We start from the raw sequence: 16,830 nt of genomic DNA, 5'->3' as shown, positions 1-16,830 counted from the left end.
GGTACTGGCCAGGCTCACAGCTGCTGAGCTTCAGTGGGTTCTTGGTTGTGAGCGGCCATTGGGTCTGTCACGTGCAGCAGACCCAATCTTCACAGAAGCTAATTAATCTCCCAAGGATGTCTTTGGACTGTGGGAGGAAAACGGCACCACACAAACATGGACAGAGAATTGAACCCAGGGCTCCAGTGCAGCAATGTTAACCAATGTGCCACCATCCACATCCCCAAAGGCAGCCATTGCAAAACCAATTGAATAGTAATTGTGAGCTGTACTGTGCATGCCAATGTCTGGCCCTCTTTTTAATGATTTAAATATTTTGAAGGAAATAAGCCATGCATACTTATGGAATTGAAAAGGCCAGGCAGCAGCAAAAATAAGCTGAAAGGATAGAAGGGATGGTTTGGGTATAGAACCCACTAGCAACCCAACAATCACACTGCACCAAATGAACGGAATTCATTTGCAATCTTTCTTAGGTTCAATTAAGTCAGAAAGGCCAAGAGACCAGCTGGAACAATAGCTGGCAGATATAGGAGTCAAGAAAGCCCAGACTGTGAAACACTAGGGTACAGATCACTAATTTGAATTGGGGATATGTCTGTGTCACATGCTCTTGGATAATGTTTTCCATCTCGGCATAAATGCGGCAGCAACTGATTTTTCTTTCTCAGTAAGCTCAGGGGGTGAGGAAAGAAATCCGTTCTGATGTTTTAACTTGTTGACGTTTTAACTTGCGGGCTCCAGTAATCTGTAGAGATGGTCCTCTCTGGGGCTTGGACTCATTATATAGCTTTTACACACTTCTAAGCTTTAGCCCACTATATTTTGAGCAGGTCTGTAAATGTACTGTGGATTTTTTTAACAACCTCAGAAGCCAAAGCAAGCCAGCAGGTGCCAAACAAAATCAAGAAATTAATATTTTGCAGATAGGCCAACTAATCCCTACTCCACCATCAGCTGCTTTCACCCTGTTCACCGATACTTGGGGAATCCCAGTTTTAGGCAGCTATTGGCATTGAAAAACCAGGTTTTAACGTACAAAGTCTGGGCCATAAAGCTCCAGGTGAGATTGAGACAAGTGAAGTTTGGTACAATTTAATTGTGGGTTAAGATTTCAAAGCAGACTTGTTAGGAGATTATTATCAGACATTCTAATCAGAGATGGGTGAATACTTTCAAAGCCACACTATGTAACAAAACAGAAAAAAGGCAAAGAGTTGTTAATATTGTAACGACCGCGGGGTTCGGTACGGAATGGAGCAGGCGTAAGACTCAGGAAAAGGCGTTAAACACATGTATTAAACAGAACCGAGGAAAGGTACACACAAGGGGACTGGGGAGTTACAACTCCAGACCTATACTAACACAGACACGGAAGGGAAGAAGCCGGCTCATAGTCTCCGCATCCTTATATACAGTCCCGCCCCTTTCCCACAAGTCCCGCCCCTCAGGCGCTGTTCCCAGCCCACCTTGCGTGCGCATGGCTGAAGGGGACGGACGGAGAAGCCGAACCTAGTCAGGAAACCAATTTACAACTCATCTCTTTTAGCATTTCAGTTAAAATTCAAAGAAGGTTTCCCAGGAAATCTTCATGGTATATTAATTTCAAAGGTTTGCGGCCATAAATTGAATGCCTGATTTGGAGACCTGAAAACGAACCGGTCTACATCCGAGAACTAATGATCCTTAATCAAGAAAAGAAAAAAAAACATATTTTATCAAGCCCAATACTACAAATACAAATCAATAGATTCCTTTAAGTTCAGACATTAACATTAGACACTGTTCTTTACGTTAACACGTATTTGTCCTTACTTAATTCTATATTTCGGTCCGCTATTTCTGGATTTGTACCTGAGCGCTGAACCGGCCAAGCTCCCCGGTCCCCGTGTGACTAAAACAAGTGCAGCGATTCGCTAGGTTATGGAGACCTCCTCGCCAGGCAGCCAATCTGAAGCAATTAGGAAGTGTATTCCCATAAGCAGTCCGGTGTGTTTTGAAATAATTTGCAGTTCGGAATTATTGCTGCTCGTCGTTTGCAAAGTTTCCACCTTGGAAAACGGAGGGAAGATTTCGCAGCCGAAAAGTGGCGCCCGAGAGAGAAAGAGGGGTGCGACAGAGAGAGCTGCCGATGCAGGAGTATTAAAGCTGCAGAGAAACGAAAGGACAAGGCAAGGATCGGAGCTCACACGAACTCCCTGACGTCGGGCCTCATTAAAACTTCACCTGCCGCGACAAGTAGCACTTCATGCATGTTTTAATCCACGCAGATGGATTACGTAGGCGATTGGTATTATCTCCAGTGTATAATGGCATTAGAATTGGACCTGGAAAAGATTTGCAGTAAGAATGTGAAACCAAACAAATGCTAAAGATTTAACTAGGGCTCTCGCGTATGTTGTCACATATAGATCATTTGGAAACTAAAATAATTTCTCAGCAACAGCACACGCTGCAATGAATTAGTGGGAATGGGATGCAGTTTTCTATTACAATCAGTAGTGCATCTCTGCTTTGCACACCGATCCATGTCCTACAGCTCTTAATAAGCGAGCACTCCCACCAGACATATCTGTACCGGTAATATTTTACTCAGCGAGGAAGAGTTAAGTTCTCGCAGCAGAGCAATATAAACCAGTATTGTTTTTAACAAAAAAATCTACACGAAAGAGTTAATGAGATTTATATCATTTAAAATATTTGAGCTTTAGAGTATTTTCAAATGAAACCTGTAATTCCATAGACGCACAGAAAGCTGGAGCTTCAACACCAAGAACAAAAAACATGTACAACGGTACACCACCTGGTGGAGCCTTTTCATTACGGGAACGACTTTGTACTCAATTAACTTGTTCAGCGAAATTCAGTTTTCCCATTGTGTCTCTCAACTCTCGCAGAAAAGGCAAACAGTAAAATATAAAATTAAATTAACACACTATTATTAACCAAATCTCTGCGGGCAACAAATCTAATAAGAAAATTAATTCTGAATTTAAAGTATCCAAGGGATCTGTTAGAGGTTTTTCTTTTGACTGGTTGTAATTTCACTTTTTCAGCATTAATAAGATAGGAGATAAACTTCAGTATAAAGAATCCTCAGGGATATTAATAGTACCCTGGGCACTATGCACTCAATGCTAATATAGTATAACTGTTGGACATTTTTGAATATGAAATAAATTTTGCTAACGACACGCTACAAGTGACAATTTCATATTTAATATTGATAGAGGTTTGTCGTTCAGAGTTAAAGCTTCACGTGTGCTACTATATTTTTCCTTGACGCATTTTTCTAGACGTCTTAAAGCAGGGGCACTCAGCTCACACCTTCCAGGTCTGGGATCCAACAGATTTACTTTGTTTCTCTACGTCCATAGCTGAAGGGCAGGACTACATCTTGTCCAGTTGAACCTTACTTGGATCATTATAACCCTGCTCTTAGTCTTCATAAATTAAGAAGACTTAGAAAACCTGCCGTTGTCTGGACCTCTAGTTGAAATCTTGTGGTCTACACCTAGACACTGAGCGGTGGACCTCTTCTGCCCCCTACTGTATTTCGAAGGTACTTAGTTTACCCTCTGAAATATACAGTACCATACGGTGCGTTATTTCCATTTTAGTATGAGCCGATGTTACTTCCAGTACGGGCAATTGTGTTTTGGTTACTAGTCTTTTTCCCCCCCTAGTATGGAGTCTTCCTTGGAAATGCAGGTCGTGTCTGAAGTTGTCCAGTACGAAATATCATCACCTCTGTCAGGTACTTTTACTGTCTGTAAATAATTCTATGATCAACAAAAACATTTTGAGACCAGTGTTCTGAGGTGCACTAAATTTTCCCCTTCAGAAAGTCATGTGATCAGAAGTTTTATCAAATGTTTTTAAGACTTGTTTATCCTAATAATTTTAAATGTTTTGCTTCCTGGGGGATTTGGACAACAATTCCAGTAAGATTAACTTAGTTTTTTAAAGAAATATCTTCATGGTTTTATTCTCTTGGTGAATTACATTAGAAGATCTGATCATTTTCTTTATTTTGCTTGTAGTCTGCTGCGTGTTAGGGAAAGCTAATAATCTTAGTCCCCAGGACATTTACCCAGATATTCTGACTCTTCTTTTACAGCCAGACATTATGACCGAGACACCACAGAGCCAGTCAGCTTCAGCCTGAAGTCCCTGAATGAACTGTTGTCATGGGAACCTAGTGCTTCTGACCTTTTCAATGTGGCCACTGTCCCTCTGGCCTCTCGACTGCCTCCTCTGGCCAGTGGCCAGCCCAAGACACTGGTCTGTCACGACATGATGGGTGGCTATCTGGAGGACAGGTGTGTGTCTGATGTGGGAGGGAATACAGAACTAGTAAGCTCTATACTGGTGGGAGTTTTGCACAAAGGTTCAGTTAGCATTCATACCCCTGAACTGTCAGCTACTGAAGTGGACATTGGAGGCATTGAGTAACTACAGAATCTACTTTCTGAGAACAGAAGGAGGCCTTTATTTTTCTGTCTGCTATAAAAACAGTGATAGCCTGTGGTAAAACTCGCTCAGCTGCCTGGTTGAGCAGGAAAAGGTCTGTTCTAAAATGAACAAACCAAGCGTTCATTTTTCTGATTACATTTTTTATTGATTTTCTTCCTCCACAACATCGCCGTAGAATTAGTCAACAATTGGTTGCATACAACAATCGTACAATGACGAACGGGGAAAATATGTAGGTTGAAATGTAATGGTACATGAAAAACAAAGTAATAAGAACAGCTTTGTTCTTATTTTGTTTTAAGCGCCAGAATAAAAACACTGGGAAAGGGAGAGAAAAATAATCAAAGGTGAAGAGGTGTACAGTATGTGTGTAGGGGAAGCAGTACAACACTTCTGAATCTCCAGTGATTTGTCACCTTCCACATCTTCCTTTTTTGTGCTTTGATTTCTAGAAAGCCTCTAGATTTCTAAATTTCTAAATTGTGGGAGTATGGAACAAGTTGTTGAAGCACAGAATGCTGATCGTTCTGTGTTAAAACTTGAGTATTAATGTGGGTAATAGTACAGCTTTTGTACGGTACATTTTTGGCTGTGCATAATGTATAGTTACAGTATGTGGATTTTCCAGTAACTGTTTGATTTGCTAGGTAGCCAAGATAGATGGAGTGTTGAAGAGATTTCAAGTAGACGAGTCAAAATTTATTCAATCAAAGTGTCCATTTGTGTCACCGTTCTGTCACCCGATCCTGTCCTTGTATCACAGGTTTATCCAGGGAGCAGAAGCTGAGACAGTCTATGCCTTTTATCATTGGGAATACATCGACATCTTCGTCTACTTCAGCCACTACCCGGTCACCATCCCTCCTGTGTCCTGGACCAATGCTGCCCACAAACATGGTGTCTCTGTCCTTGGTGAGCAATTGGAAGTTGAATTGCATTCTTTGGCAGATTTTGGCCAATCTGGGTATCGTTTGAGAAGTGTGCATAGCCGATTTTTGTCATCACCTGTCTGTGTGTATGGTTTCTCTGGCATACAAGTCCTGTTTAGCTTAGAGCTGTTCAACATGTACTCCCTAAGGTAACTCGATTGCTTTGGAAATATTAAATATTCAAGGGGGATTGTAATGGATTGGAAGTGGCCTTTACATCGGGCGGCACTGATATTGGTTGTTTTTTGCTCAGATTTTAAAAGCTACTGCTTTGGCTTGTCAGGGTTTCTTTTCATTTAGCAAAGGCTGTTTGCCAGAGCCTAACCAAGCATGCAAGTCCTGCACACAAGACATTGATTGAAAGTGATTCCAGGGCAATTGTTTGAGTCTTTGTCTTTCAGGTACTTTCATCACTGAGTGGGATGATGGGAGCAAGATATGCGAGACCTTCTTGGCTGGAGAGGAGCCTTACCGCTCAGTAGCCGACAAACTGGTGCAGATTGCACACCACTACGGCTTTGATGGCTGGCTGATCAACATAGAGAACCCTCTGAGTGTGAGTGGCCAAGTCTGAGAGTCTTCTCCGCAAAAAACAAAAACACAGGGTGATGCCTTAAGTCAGTCTTAAGGACCTCACGGTCAGATTGCTGAAACACTTCAGAATTCACCACTAATGAATCCACTTCCAAGAATCCTTGTACTTCTTCCTCTTTTCTCACTCTGTTGGGCGTTGTGAAAATATTGCCCTTTTTTCCCCCTGATGCACTGACGTGTGACAGGGACAGCGTGACAGACTCCCTCTGGTGTTTGTCTGCAGGAGACCGCGGTGAAGAACACCCCTGCTTTCCTGCGCTACCTCACTGATCAGATGCATCAGCGAGTGGAGGGCAGTGTGGTGCTGTGGTACGACAGCGTGCTGCAGAACGGGGAGCTCAAGTGGCAGAATGAGCTCAATGATCAGAACAGGCACGTTTTCAATGCCATCGACGATCTTTACATGAACGTACAACCCGCCTTGCTTTGAAAAATAACTTTGCTACTGTTATTATTTGACATCATTATCTTAGGCACACAAATCTACTGAAAACAAAATTGAACTGAAGTCCTAGTACCTAAATGGAAGACGTAGTGGACGTAGATTGCCTCTTTTCATTTACCTTCTAGCTTTCAAATGACTTAGATGGCCTTAAAATCTCTCTTGCTTCTAACCTTTATGTTCTAACAGTTCCTAATCACTAGTTTTAATTTCTGGTCTTAATTATACAGTTTATAGAGGAATAAAACCCTCATAATATTGTGTACTTCGTCACTCCTTAATCACAGGTCATCATGAGCTGTGGTCTCTATCTGTGTCTGAAGGGTGTTTTTCCAGTCATGTGATGGCATCTTCACCAACTACAACTGGAGCGAGTCAAACCTGGAGGCAATGGTATCCCGTGATGCCAAGCAGATGGCCAACATCTACGTGGGAGTAGACGTGTTTGCACGAGGAGAGGTGGTTGGCGGGAAGTTTGAAACAAACCAGGTTGGTACTTAGCTGACGCCCTCACCATTCGTACCAACACTAACACTAGGGCCAAAACTAAAAAAAAAGCATAAGAATATTGTATTTTGGGTATAAAATATACAACAAAATAACTAAGTCATTGCTGGATGAAGCATTCAGGTCCTATTTTTCTCTTGGTCCCTATAACATCAAAGGGAGGGTGTAAATGCAAGCCGCGAGGTCAGTGTCTTGCATGGCCATCATCAACGTCAATGCCTGTAAGGCATCTGTGCCGCTTAGAGGCTGCCACACTGATGTGTTCTAGCTGTTGCAGCGGCTGTCTGAAGGCATTTGGCAAGGCTTGCCATTCAGCAGGTTAAATCACCTTCTTATCTGTGCCCATCGCAAAATCTCTCACTAACGAAGTGATTTAGTCATAAAAGCACCATGTAACTCAAGTGTCACCCTCAGTCATGAAACATCAATTACTCAAGAACCTTTTATCGATATCTAAAATCTGTAGATTTTATTTTTCTAAAACAACATGCATGCATTCCCATAATACAATAGTGGGATACTTTTGGCATCCTAACAACACCACGTGCTAGACCTTCACAGTCTGTGTACTTTCCTAATTCCACCCTCCATATAGCTTAGGGAGATGAAGGAATCCCCCTGGGTGTATTCAGGCACAGGCCCAAGCAGTATTATTAGTTTTCAGTCAATGTTCTAACAGCCCCGAAGCACTAATTCTGTTGCACACACTCTGCACAGTTCTGTGGGGCAACTGAATTATAAAGCGCTACACTTCACCTGCTTTCTTGTGTGTCTTCCAGGCCCTCAGGCTGATCAGGAAACACGGTTTCTCAGCTGCCATCTTTGCTCCGGGGTGGGTGTACGAGTGTCATGAGAAGAAAGAGTTTCGGCAGAATCAGGACAAGTAAGACCTGCCCTCCAGGACAGCTGTCCTCTCCTTGTCCCTACAGGAGCAACTGGTCTTTTGCCAATGCATGGAGTTACCACAGCCTAGCGAAAAGACTGAAATCCACTTGAGAGTGCAGCGTCTGCTTTGTGGCTAGATATCAATGATCCCCGCATTACCTGCTTTGAAGAAAGACAGAATTTATGTCCGCAGTAAATCACTTTTCCCATAAAGGGAAAAAAAAATCCAGTGCCGGGATTATACAATTTTCTATTGCTTTTTAGTATTTAAAGATTTTGTTTATAAGTTTAAGGCCAATAAAAGCACAACACAAAGGACAAAGTGCCTATAGTTTATACTTTAGGAAATGTAAACTATCAATAGCCAAGGTAAAAAGAAGCCTGTTTGAATCTTTTTTTACTGAAGACAGATTTATACTGTTCATCTTGGCACTAGGAATAAGACATAATCTCTTTATTTTCATTGCAAGGCTTGGAGTTCTGCCACTGAACCACTAGAATGAATAAGAAGCAATATAACATAAAATAAAGAAACGACAGGGTTTTTTTTATATAATGAAAGATATGTAATATGATTTAAAAAGCTTTTACTAGTGCGCAAAGTTTAAACATTGTTATAAATAAGAGATGAAAATGGATTAGCGTTTCAGGGTAATTGACAGTAGTTGTTTGAAAACTCCAAGCAAAGCAGAAAAAAGTGCAAAATGGTTCAAAACAACATCAGCAGCTCTCTCTTTTCTTCATATTGACTTAGGCCCATTGAATTAAAACTTTGACCCACCCAACAATCATAAAATCCAAACCCAATAGTTCACAGAGGTTTTCATGAAGTATTGAAAAGTATCTGTCAGTCAGAAAACTGTTATTACAGGAATGCTTATTTATATAAAAATGAGAATGTTTACTCTTTGTGATTAGCGGGGTTATTTTTATCATTATGAGATTGAGTTGATAAACCATTGCATTGCATTGCATTCCTACTCTGCTTACACTGTTACATCACCTCAACTAATCTTTAAAAATTCTCTTTCAGTTGATAACATGTGTTGGGGAGCTGGGTCTCATTTGAAAATTACCACCTTTGCATACCAAAGGTTAGAGGAAGAGATGACATACTGAGCCTCCCAGTTTTTTAAATAAAAGCTCATGTCCATATAAATCGTATCATATATTGTTTTGCTCTGTTGTTGTCCTCAGGTTTTGGGGCCTACTCTCCAAGTTCCTGCCCACTCATAGCGTCTCTCTCCTTCCCTTCGTCACCTCCTTCTGCCAAGGGTTTGGAAAGAGCTTTTTCTGCAAAGGAAAAGTAAGGACAGAACCCGTTTAACTGTCTGTCTGTTGACCTTCTAGGGCAGTTGTGAATAAAGATCCTAGAACTGGTCCTTGCTGGGCCTGCTCTGTGTATGTAATGATCGTGGGCACTACCTGCTCTGAGGAAATATATTGAAGATCTTTAGTTGTTTTGTATCAGTGTCCCCATGTCTGTTTGACACATCCAGCATTTGATTTTAGTAAATGAAAGGCTGGAAGGGGTTGGTTGGATTTGCTCCTTGCTTTTCTAAAGCATTTTCTCGTCTTTTTCAGCTTGTTAGGGTATGGTGGTGTTATGTCTCTGAATATGGTTACAGTGCGGCACAATGTTTTGCTCCAGACTATGAAGACCAAATTGACATTATGCACAGGAATGTCTGGGATGTTGTCATAGCAAGGGTGTAAAAGGTGATGTCACGCTGTGAAGAGCTTTCTTCAGCCTTTCCAGTGCAGTTCTGGTATGGGAGTCATAAAGACCAGAGAGTTGCAACTGCTAATGGCCCAGTAAAACACCAAAAAAATGCTTGTAAATGTTTAACTTCTGTCAAAGATTTTTTTGGAGTATTTTTAGAATCAAATTCTAACCAAACCAAAAGAATCTAGAACAACTGTGGTTGAATTAGTATGCTATAATGTCTCATTATCAGCATTATGAGTAGAATCCCTGTTAAGTAGTTTAAGTAGGTAGCTGCGTCAGCATGCATAGGCTGCAAAGGAACAAGTAAAGGTTTATTCCATGCTGAAAAGAGAAGAAAATAAACACAGCGTTTTAGCTGTGGAGCCTTGTTTGGGTGTGGAAGGCCAAAGAAGGCTTCACAGCTGAAATGTGTTTCTTTTCTTCTCTTTTCAGCATGGAATAAACCTTTACTTGTTCCTTTGCAATCCCTGTTAAGACTTTAGAACCATTCCTTTTGTAATCTTTAGGTGTTAAAAACTGATTTGTTGGCTTGGATGTAGATTGTTGGGGTCTTTTTGTTTCTTTAGGTGGAGGAAGTGAAAAGCTGGTTTAATCTGAGTGCGCAGGAAGTGCAGCCCCTTTTCATTGATCACAGCTCAGACGACGAAGAGGGTGGCTGGGTGAGGACCCGAGGCTGTCCTGAAGATGCCTGGAATGGGGGAAGTTCCCTGTTGATTGAGGGGATGATTCCTTCCACACATTCTAATATAGCTGTGAGGTGTGTTCATCACGTTTTCTTTGCCAGAAATGAATTCTCTAGTGGATGCAGTAAGATCTCCTCCTGTAATGTTTGAACCCTTCAAGAATTCTTTGGGATAGAAAGAACTATACAAATAAAAACTATTCTTCTTTTTCTTCTTATGATTATTATTATAGCATACCCAAATCCGTCTGCTTCAGTTTAAAGGACAGTTTGTCTGTGTTTGGAAATCCTGAAGATCCACTACACAAAAGAACAAATTAAAAAAATGATTATTCTTACAACGTTCATGGAGAATGTAGATCCTTACGGCTAATGTTATCAGTGCAGATCTCGTTTCAGATTTTGCCGTTGTGGTGGGTGTAATAGCAGGGTATCTCAAGATTCAGAAGCAAACAAAATTTAATCTTCCTTTACTAAACACTTTCTCTGCCAGAATGCATTTTATTCTGTTAGGGCTACACAGGGTTCTCAGTTAAGGGATTCTTTGGACTGCGTAGGTAGGATTTTAGTTCTGAAAATACATATATTTTAATGTTTCTGAAGTACAACTATTTAAACAGCCAGTACCAGGCTCTCTGTAAGTTTCTTAACATTTTGAAGCTGTCACATCCCATCTGTAAGGAGCTCTCTGGATTTCCTGGCAAAGTAGTGACTGTATGCTGCTAATGAGGGAGAAGATGGGAAATCTTAAATAGCTTGATGACTTAGTCCTGACTTGCCTGTTCATTGAAATCTGATAATGATCTTTATCTCATGCAGGCTGTTTTCTCTTCATTCTACAATTCCTACTAAGACGTTTGTCTCCTTTACCTACAAGCTAGAAGAATCTCCCAATGTTAAAGTTGCCTTGGAATTGAAAACCATTGATGCCCCTGTCTGTTTATACCAGGGAATCGAGGACGTACCTGGTATGTAAATAAGTCTGAGTCTATTTATAAGAACTGAACACCCTTTGTAAAGTGCAGGGATGGTTCCAGCAGTGTGTTTTGTGCCTTTGCCAGAAATCCTCTAAACACTTAAGCAGTGCTTTTGGAACACAAATATTTCTAGATATCCACCCTTGCGCACTCGAACATTTCTAGCACGTATTTGCATGATAAGCATATACTGTAAGTGCTTATAGATATGCAGTGCTAATAAGCATGTGGTATGAACTAGCCTGAAACTCCAAATACTAGACACAGAGTTAATCGAGACATTAGATTTTGACCTGAAAGTAAAGTTTTCAGAGAAAACAGAGACGTTATCAATGTGCAAATTAGTGTCCTGTGCCATGTGTGTTTGCAGGCACCAGCGTGCAGCCTCAGCCCCTGCAGGAGGGGGAGAGCTTGGTCAGCCAGTTCAGGCACCGCTGTGGGCTCAGGGACTCAGAGGGCTGGGTCACCCGGTAAGATGACCGCCGAATGAGGGGACACAGGTGGAAGGGAGTGAATTGTAAAAAAAGCCCAAGACAGCACACACAATCCAAGTCCAGACTAATAACGGTCTGAACCTGTGAACTTGTGATGCCTGGACCAAAAACGTACTCTAGCGAGCAACTTTAATGGGAGTCTGCACTCTTATTTTGACCAGGGGTGTTTTTCCAGGTGTTTTCTGGTGGAGTCGAAAGGCTGCTTGCTTCGGGACATCTTTATCAACGTGTCCCGTGAGATCTCAGGGGAGGAGGCCTACTTTGTCTGCAGAGTTGGAGAGATTAAGGTCAGCAGGCACTTTGTAAGGTCTAAGGATAATACAGCACTAGCTTAACCTCTAAACCATGAGGAGTGCTGATTCTTTTCCAGTGGGTTTGCACAGTTCTCTAGTTTTGGGGTTTTGTTCTTTTATCCTCATTTTCTTCCTGCATATTTTTGTTGAAATGCAGCTGCTAGCTCATTCCTGTGTTAGCATCTCAAACTGACTGGCAGTTCTTGCTATGAGCTGGGTTCCTAGAATGAAAATTTGAAGGAGGCAAGGTAACAGTTTCCAGTAGTATATGATCAAGGTTATTAAAGGAATATGAAATGAACAAGAGAGGAGGGGTGAAGTTTGTAAGCATTTTTTTCTGTAAAGGTGATATCATTCTTTTATGCCTCAATTCTGTCAAAAGCTGGATTTGAGAGTCCTGATCCTGCTAACTGGGGGACAAAATGTCAAAGAGCTTCCAAATCCAGAGCAGCAGGAAATATTCCTGTCTTTTAAACACAGGAATCAATCCTCTGTGCTCACAGCAGGCCTATTTCTACAGGAAGAAATGTGCACACAGTTTGGCCCACCTTTTCCGACCTAAGAGACTGGGCTTCAGAGTCAGAATAAGTCACAGGTGGGATGACTTCAGAGCTCTCAGTTTAGCCCACATCAAAAAGATCACATACAGCTCCTCTCTGACAAGTGAGAAGCAGCAAAGGAGTGGCAGGGAAAGAGTGTCCCTTTCTTTCTGCCGTAATCTGAACAAAAAGTTGAAAGAAAGAAAATATACAGTGCTAGGAAAAAAGGAACATGTACAAATGAAAGAAACCCGAAATATCTCTTCCCTCCATCACGTCCCAGGCCACTATACTGTTTAGACACTTTCAAAGGAACGCGATTTCTGGTCTTTCAAGGATATAAACAGAACTTGTGCTCAGCCATGTACTGTAGCTTACCTAGAGCATCACAGTCCTTTCTGTTTGTTCATGTCTGTTTGGAGAGTGTGTGGAGTCATTAATCCCCATTCAATAAAGCATCATGCCGTCATAAATCCTAAACTCTGTTTGTCCAAGTGATCTGGAAGCAGTTCTTTGTACTTCAGCGAATCACACAATTTGTCATTATCGGCCTTTGCTGCGAAACGGCAATGAAATCCGTCCGTGTCACCTGGCAACATCCCTGACCCACGGCACACCACGTGGTAAGAGTCACAGTAGTGGTTCTCCAGTGTGGTCCTATTGTTGTACAGGCACAAAGGCCTCTTTACATATACGTTGTCTGAAGACATTTAGAAAGGCAAATGTTTTTAAAAAGCCCAGTTAAAAAGAAATAAAATGCAAACATGGACATAAAATAAGAAGGTTGAGAGGTCAAAGGTTATAAGGCTACAAAAGAGAATATGGATAATGCAAATGTTCTCCAAGAGGTTGCATTCAAGTGTAATTCTGTGGTATTTTGGTGTCTATTGTTTTAGCCCAGTTGAGGAGGTCATTAGAGGGTTATTTCAAGCTCAACCCGCTTCGAACAGAGGCTTCCTGTTTCTCTTTCTCTGTTGCAGATTCTGGATGTTGAGAACCTGACTGCTATTCCTGCGCCTGTTCGGAACCCTTCCTTGAGTGAGGTAGTCTGGCGAAGGGGCGTTGGTAGCGGAGAGGGGTATGTCCAGAAGCTGTATTTCAATGCCACCCTGCATTGGCAATACCCTGCCAACCAGGCCAGACACTTCCGTGTCTACTGGAGGCGCCTTCACGACCCAAATACACAGGCATCCTCTGGACAGGAGCCGCAAGTCCTGATTGGAAGGGCCTATGCCACATTATACCGTGTAGTGGACTTGCCTGTGCCAGATGCTCGGGACACTGCCCCCTGCTGGCTGGAGTTTCTGGTGGAGCCCATCACCAGGGAGGGTTTTGCAGTATCTGAGTCACACTGGGGGAGACTGGTCTTGAAATACACTGAGCCAGCACGGGCAGAAACAGCCACAGGCGTGTAATAACAAAGGCCTCTGCGTACGCTTTTCACACACACCAGACAATGAAATATCAAAGTTATGAAGCAGAAAGTGAGACTCATATAGCCCTCACAGCAGTGTTTTCACTTCATAACAGGGATGGCTAGACCTGCTCCGTGAATAGCGAGCACTGTCTCGCCTTAAAAAAAATGCTATTGATGTATTTGATCAACAGGGAATTTATTAAGTCGAAAAGTTTGTCCAAAATTTTGTATGCTTTTTATTTGTCATGGAAAAAAACTTGTGCTCTTCAGGGAGTCATGAAAAGCAATTAAAGAAGTATTGCAGTTACAAACTGTTCTGTAGGATTTGTTCTGAATTCATCTTCTGCCCACTTTCCCGTTTTCACTCTCTGGTACTCGCCAGTGGTTGATACTCATTTCCGCAGGGATCACGTACCAAAGGCACTCAGAACAGAAACTGAGCCTAACTCAAAGCTAGGTGAACCGAAGTTAAGGAGTCTGGGAAATAAACGTTTAATTTTAGTATACAAGGAAAACACAAACTCGGATTCATTGTTCTGATCACATTAATTTAAGAGTTGGCATCATTTTAAGATTTTAAGAAAATCCAAGGTTTTCTTTTTTCAGAATAAAACATGAGGCTTTAGCTTCGGCTTGTACTGAATCTAGGGACTGATTTGTGAAGTGAATCTTAATAATCTTGGTAAATTTCTGTAAAATGTTGCATTCATTCCCATGATGTATTAGGTCATTAATGTGCTATTTAATTCTGCCCTTGTTATCATAACACAGCTTCTTTACTCTTATAGCATGTGGACTGTAAGAAAAGCCTGACAGGTTCCAAGGAATTGTTCCTGTAGTTTTAAAAATATTCTTTTAGTTGTATAATAATTGGATTCTTATGCATAACTAGTGTAACACCATGCTAGGATAACACTTTTTGCCAATCTGACATCCTGTGCCTGGCCTGACCAAACAAAATAAACAAAATAAGCAAAGAGCATAGCCTCCCTGGAGCTGTGTGGCTCTTAAAACCAGCATTTCTGATGCTGCTTAAATGGACTTGTGTGTGTGATTTGGGGTGGGTGGGTATGTGTGCGTGCAGAGCCCTTAAATTGTAGTGCAGTCTTGGCTCTTCTTCTCAGATTTAGTTGAATCAGGAGGCCTTTTGTGTGCTTTAAAATAACAAGATGGTTTTAATCAGGTTTGCCGCTTGTGGACACCAGAGGTTTCTGTTGTGTGCTTGTAATGGGAGCAGAGTTGTTATGCAATTCCAAGCACAGTGCATTTTGCTCCATCAACTAGGTACATTTCTAATATTAAGTATACAGTATTTATTCAGTTTTTGTATGCATACAGTGTATTCTTCATTAATAATTTATTGTGTTTGTACATTTTGTCAAAGAGCTTTACACAAAGGAACATATCCACTGAATCTAGGTGATGCACAGCAGCCTCAGTACACAACAGAATAATATCACTGTTCTTATAGCTCTTCAGGATCTTTAATGAAATTGTCAGGACTTCAGGTTACTCAAGGATAGCACAATGTCCCAGATCACCATTGGATATTTTGTGGTCATGGGGAAAGAGCACCACTTACTGGTCTCCAATCTCCTGGTGTCTAAGCCAGTATTAACCAGGCCCGACTTTGCTTAGCTTCTGAAATCTGATGGGGTCAAGCTACTAGCTCTTCTGTACTTTTTTGTTAATATACTAACTATATTCTCCTATATACCTATATAAATGTCACCTGCTGCGAATTTTGGAGAAGCTAATTTAGAGGTGATATTTCATCCTGGATTAACTTTTGACCCTCAGGTGAGGAACATTGTAAAATCATCATTCTTCTATCTCCGAAATATCCCCAGACTACCTCCCATGTTGTGTTTAACTGCAGCAGAAAAGCTGGTCAACACAATTGTCTTTTTTAAAATTGATTACTTCAAAACCCTGCTCAGTGGGGTATCTGCTGTAGTTCCACAATGAACAATCTCCAATATGGTCTGAATTCGGAAACCAAAATCCTGACCGGGATGCCTGGAAGCGATCAGATTACCCCTGTCTTTGCACTGGCTTCCTATCAGGTTTTGTGTTGACTTCAAAATCCTCATGCTCACCTACAGTTAAAGCCTCACACCTCGGTACCTATCTGACTATTGTTATACAGTATGTCCCCCAAGCTCTTTTACACTCTATGGGTGACAGGGCAGGGCCTTTTCCTGTTTTGCTCCAAAGCTCTGGAATTCTATCCCCAAGGATATCAGTCAGTCACCTTCCCTGAATGCATTGAAAACTAAACTCAAAAATGTCTTTCTTTTCAGAAAAGCTTTTATTTTATTTGTGTCTGTGTTGGCTGTATTGCCTAATCAGTATGTATCTCCTTCTCTACTTCACATCACTTGTTTCTCATATGCTTATTTTTGTAATTTTGTAACTTTTATTTTAAGTGTTTTTAAACTAACTGTAAAGGGCTTTGAGATGCTGCTTTTGTAGGTGCTATATAAAATAAAGAATACATTTTATTATATTTATTGTTATTACTCCCATTATTAAACCATTATTATTGTTTTAAATATGAGCTGTGATTCCTGCAGATATAAGATTGAAGTGAGTATTTATGGTTTTTTTTAATATATAAGGAGGACACTGAGAGCTTCACTTTTTACATTTGTTCAGCAGATCGTGAGATTTGAAACATCACTTCCTTAAGTGGTCAAGGGATATGCCTACAATAGTAGGGTTTTCATCTCAGGACTATACCACAGTGTCCACATGAGGGCAGGCTTGTCTGTGGCTCTTGGAGACAAACTGTCTCAAATGCGGAGCTTTTTCAACAAAGAATTTCACAATCTAGCATGAGCGCTGGATTTTATTGTTTGGAGAA

General features: G+C 41.2%; 1 protein-coding gene across 1 annotated transcript; it reads left to right on the top strand.

Annotated features, from left to right (window-relative positions):
* The first annotated feature begins 1,908 nt into the window (after positions 1–1,908).
* engase (endo-beta-N-acetylglucosaminidase) lies at positions 1,909–16,451 on the top strand. The gene is made up of 14 exons (XM_006635381.3): positions 1,909–2,171; positions 3,687–3,757; positions 4,121–4,322; positions 5,240–5,388; positions 5,807–5,961; positions 6,223–6,371; positions 6,765–6,930; positions 7,728–7,831; positions 9,031–9,139; positions 10,129–10,319; positions 11,064–11,212; positions 11,592–11,691; positions 11,891–12,002; positions 13,528–16,451. Exons 1-14 carry the CDS (start codon positions 1,924–1,926, stop codon positions 13,960–13,962), a joined length of 2,340 nt encoding a protein of 779 aa, XP_006635444.3. The 5' UTR covers positions 1,909–1,923; the 3' UTR covers positions 13,963–16,451.
* The last annotated feature ends 379 nt before the right edge of the window (positions 16,452–16,830 follow it).

This window comes from Lepisosteus oculatus, chromosome 9 (assembly GCF_040954835.1).
Source record: "Lepisosteus oculatus isolate fLepOcu1 chromosome 9, fLepOcu1.hap2, whole genome shotgun sequence".
In the NCBI taxonomy this organism is placed as follows: Eukaryota; Metazoa; Chordata; class Actinopteri; order Semionotiformes; family Lepisosteidae; genus Lepisosteus; species Lepisosteus oculatus.
The sequence above is the reverse complement of the archived record's forward strand: the minus strand, read 5'-3'. Positions and strand labels throughout refer to the sequence as shown.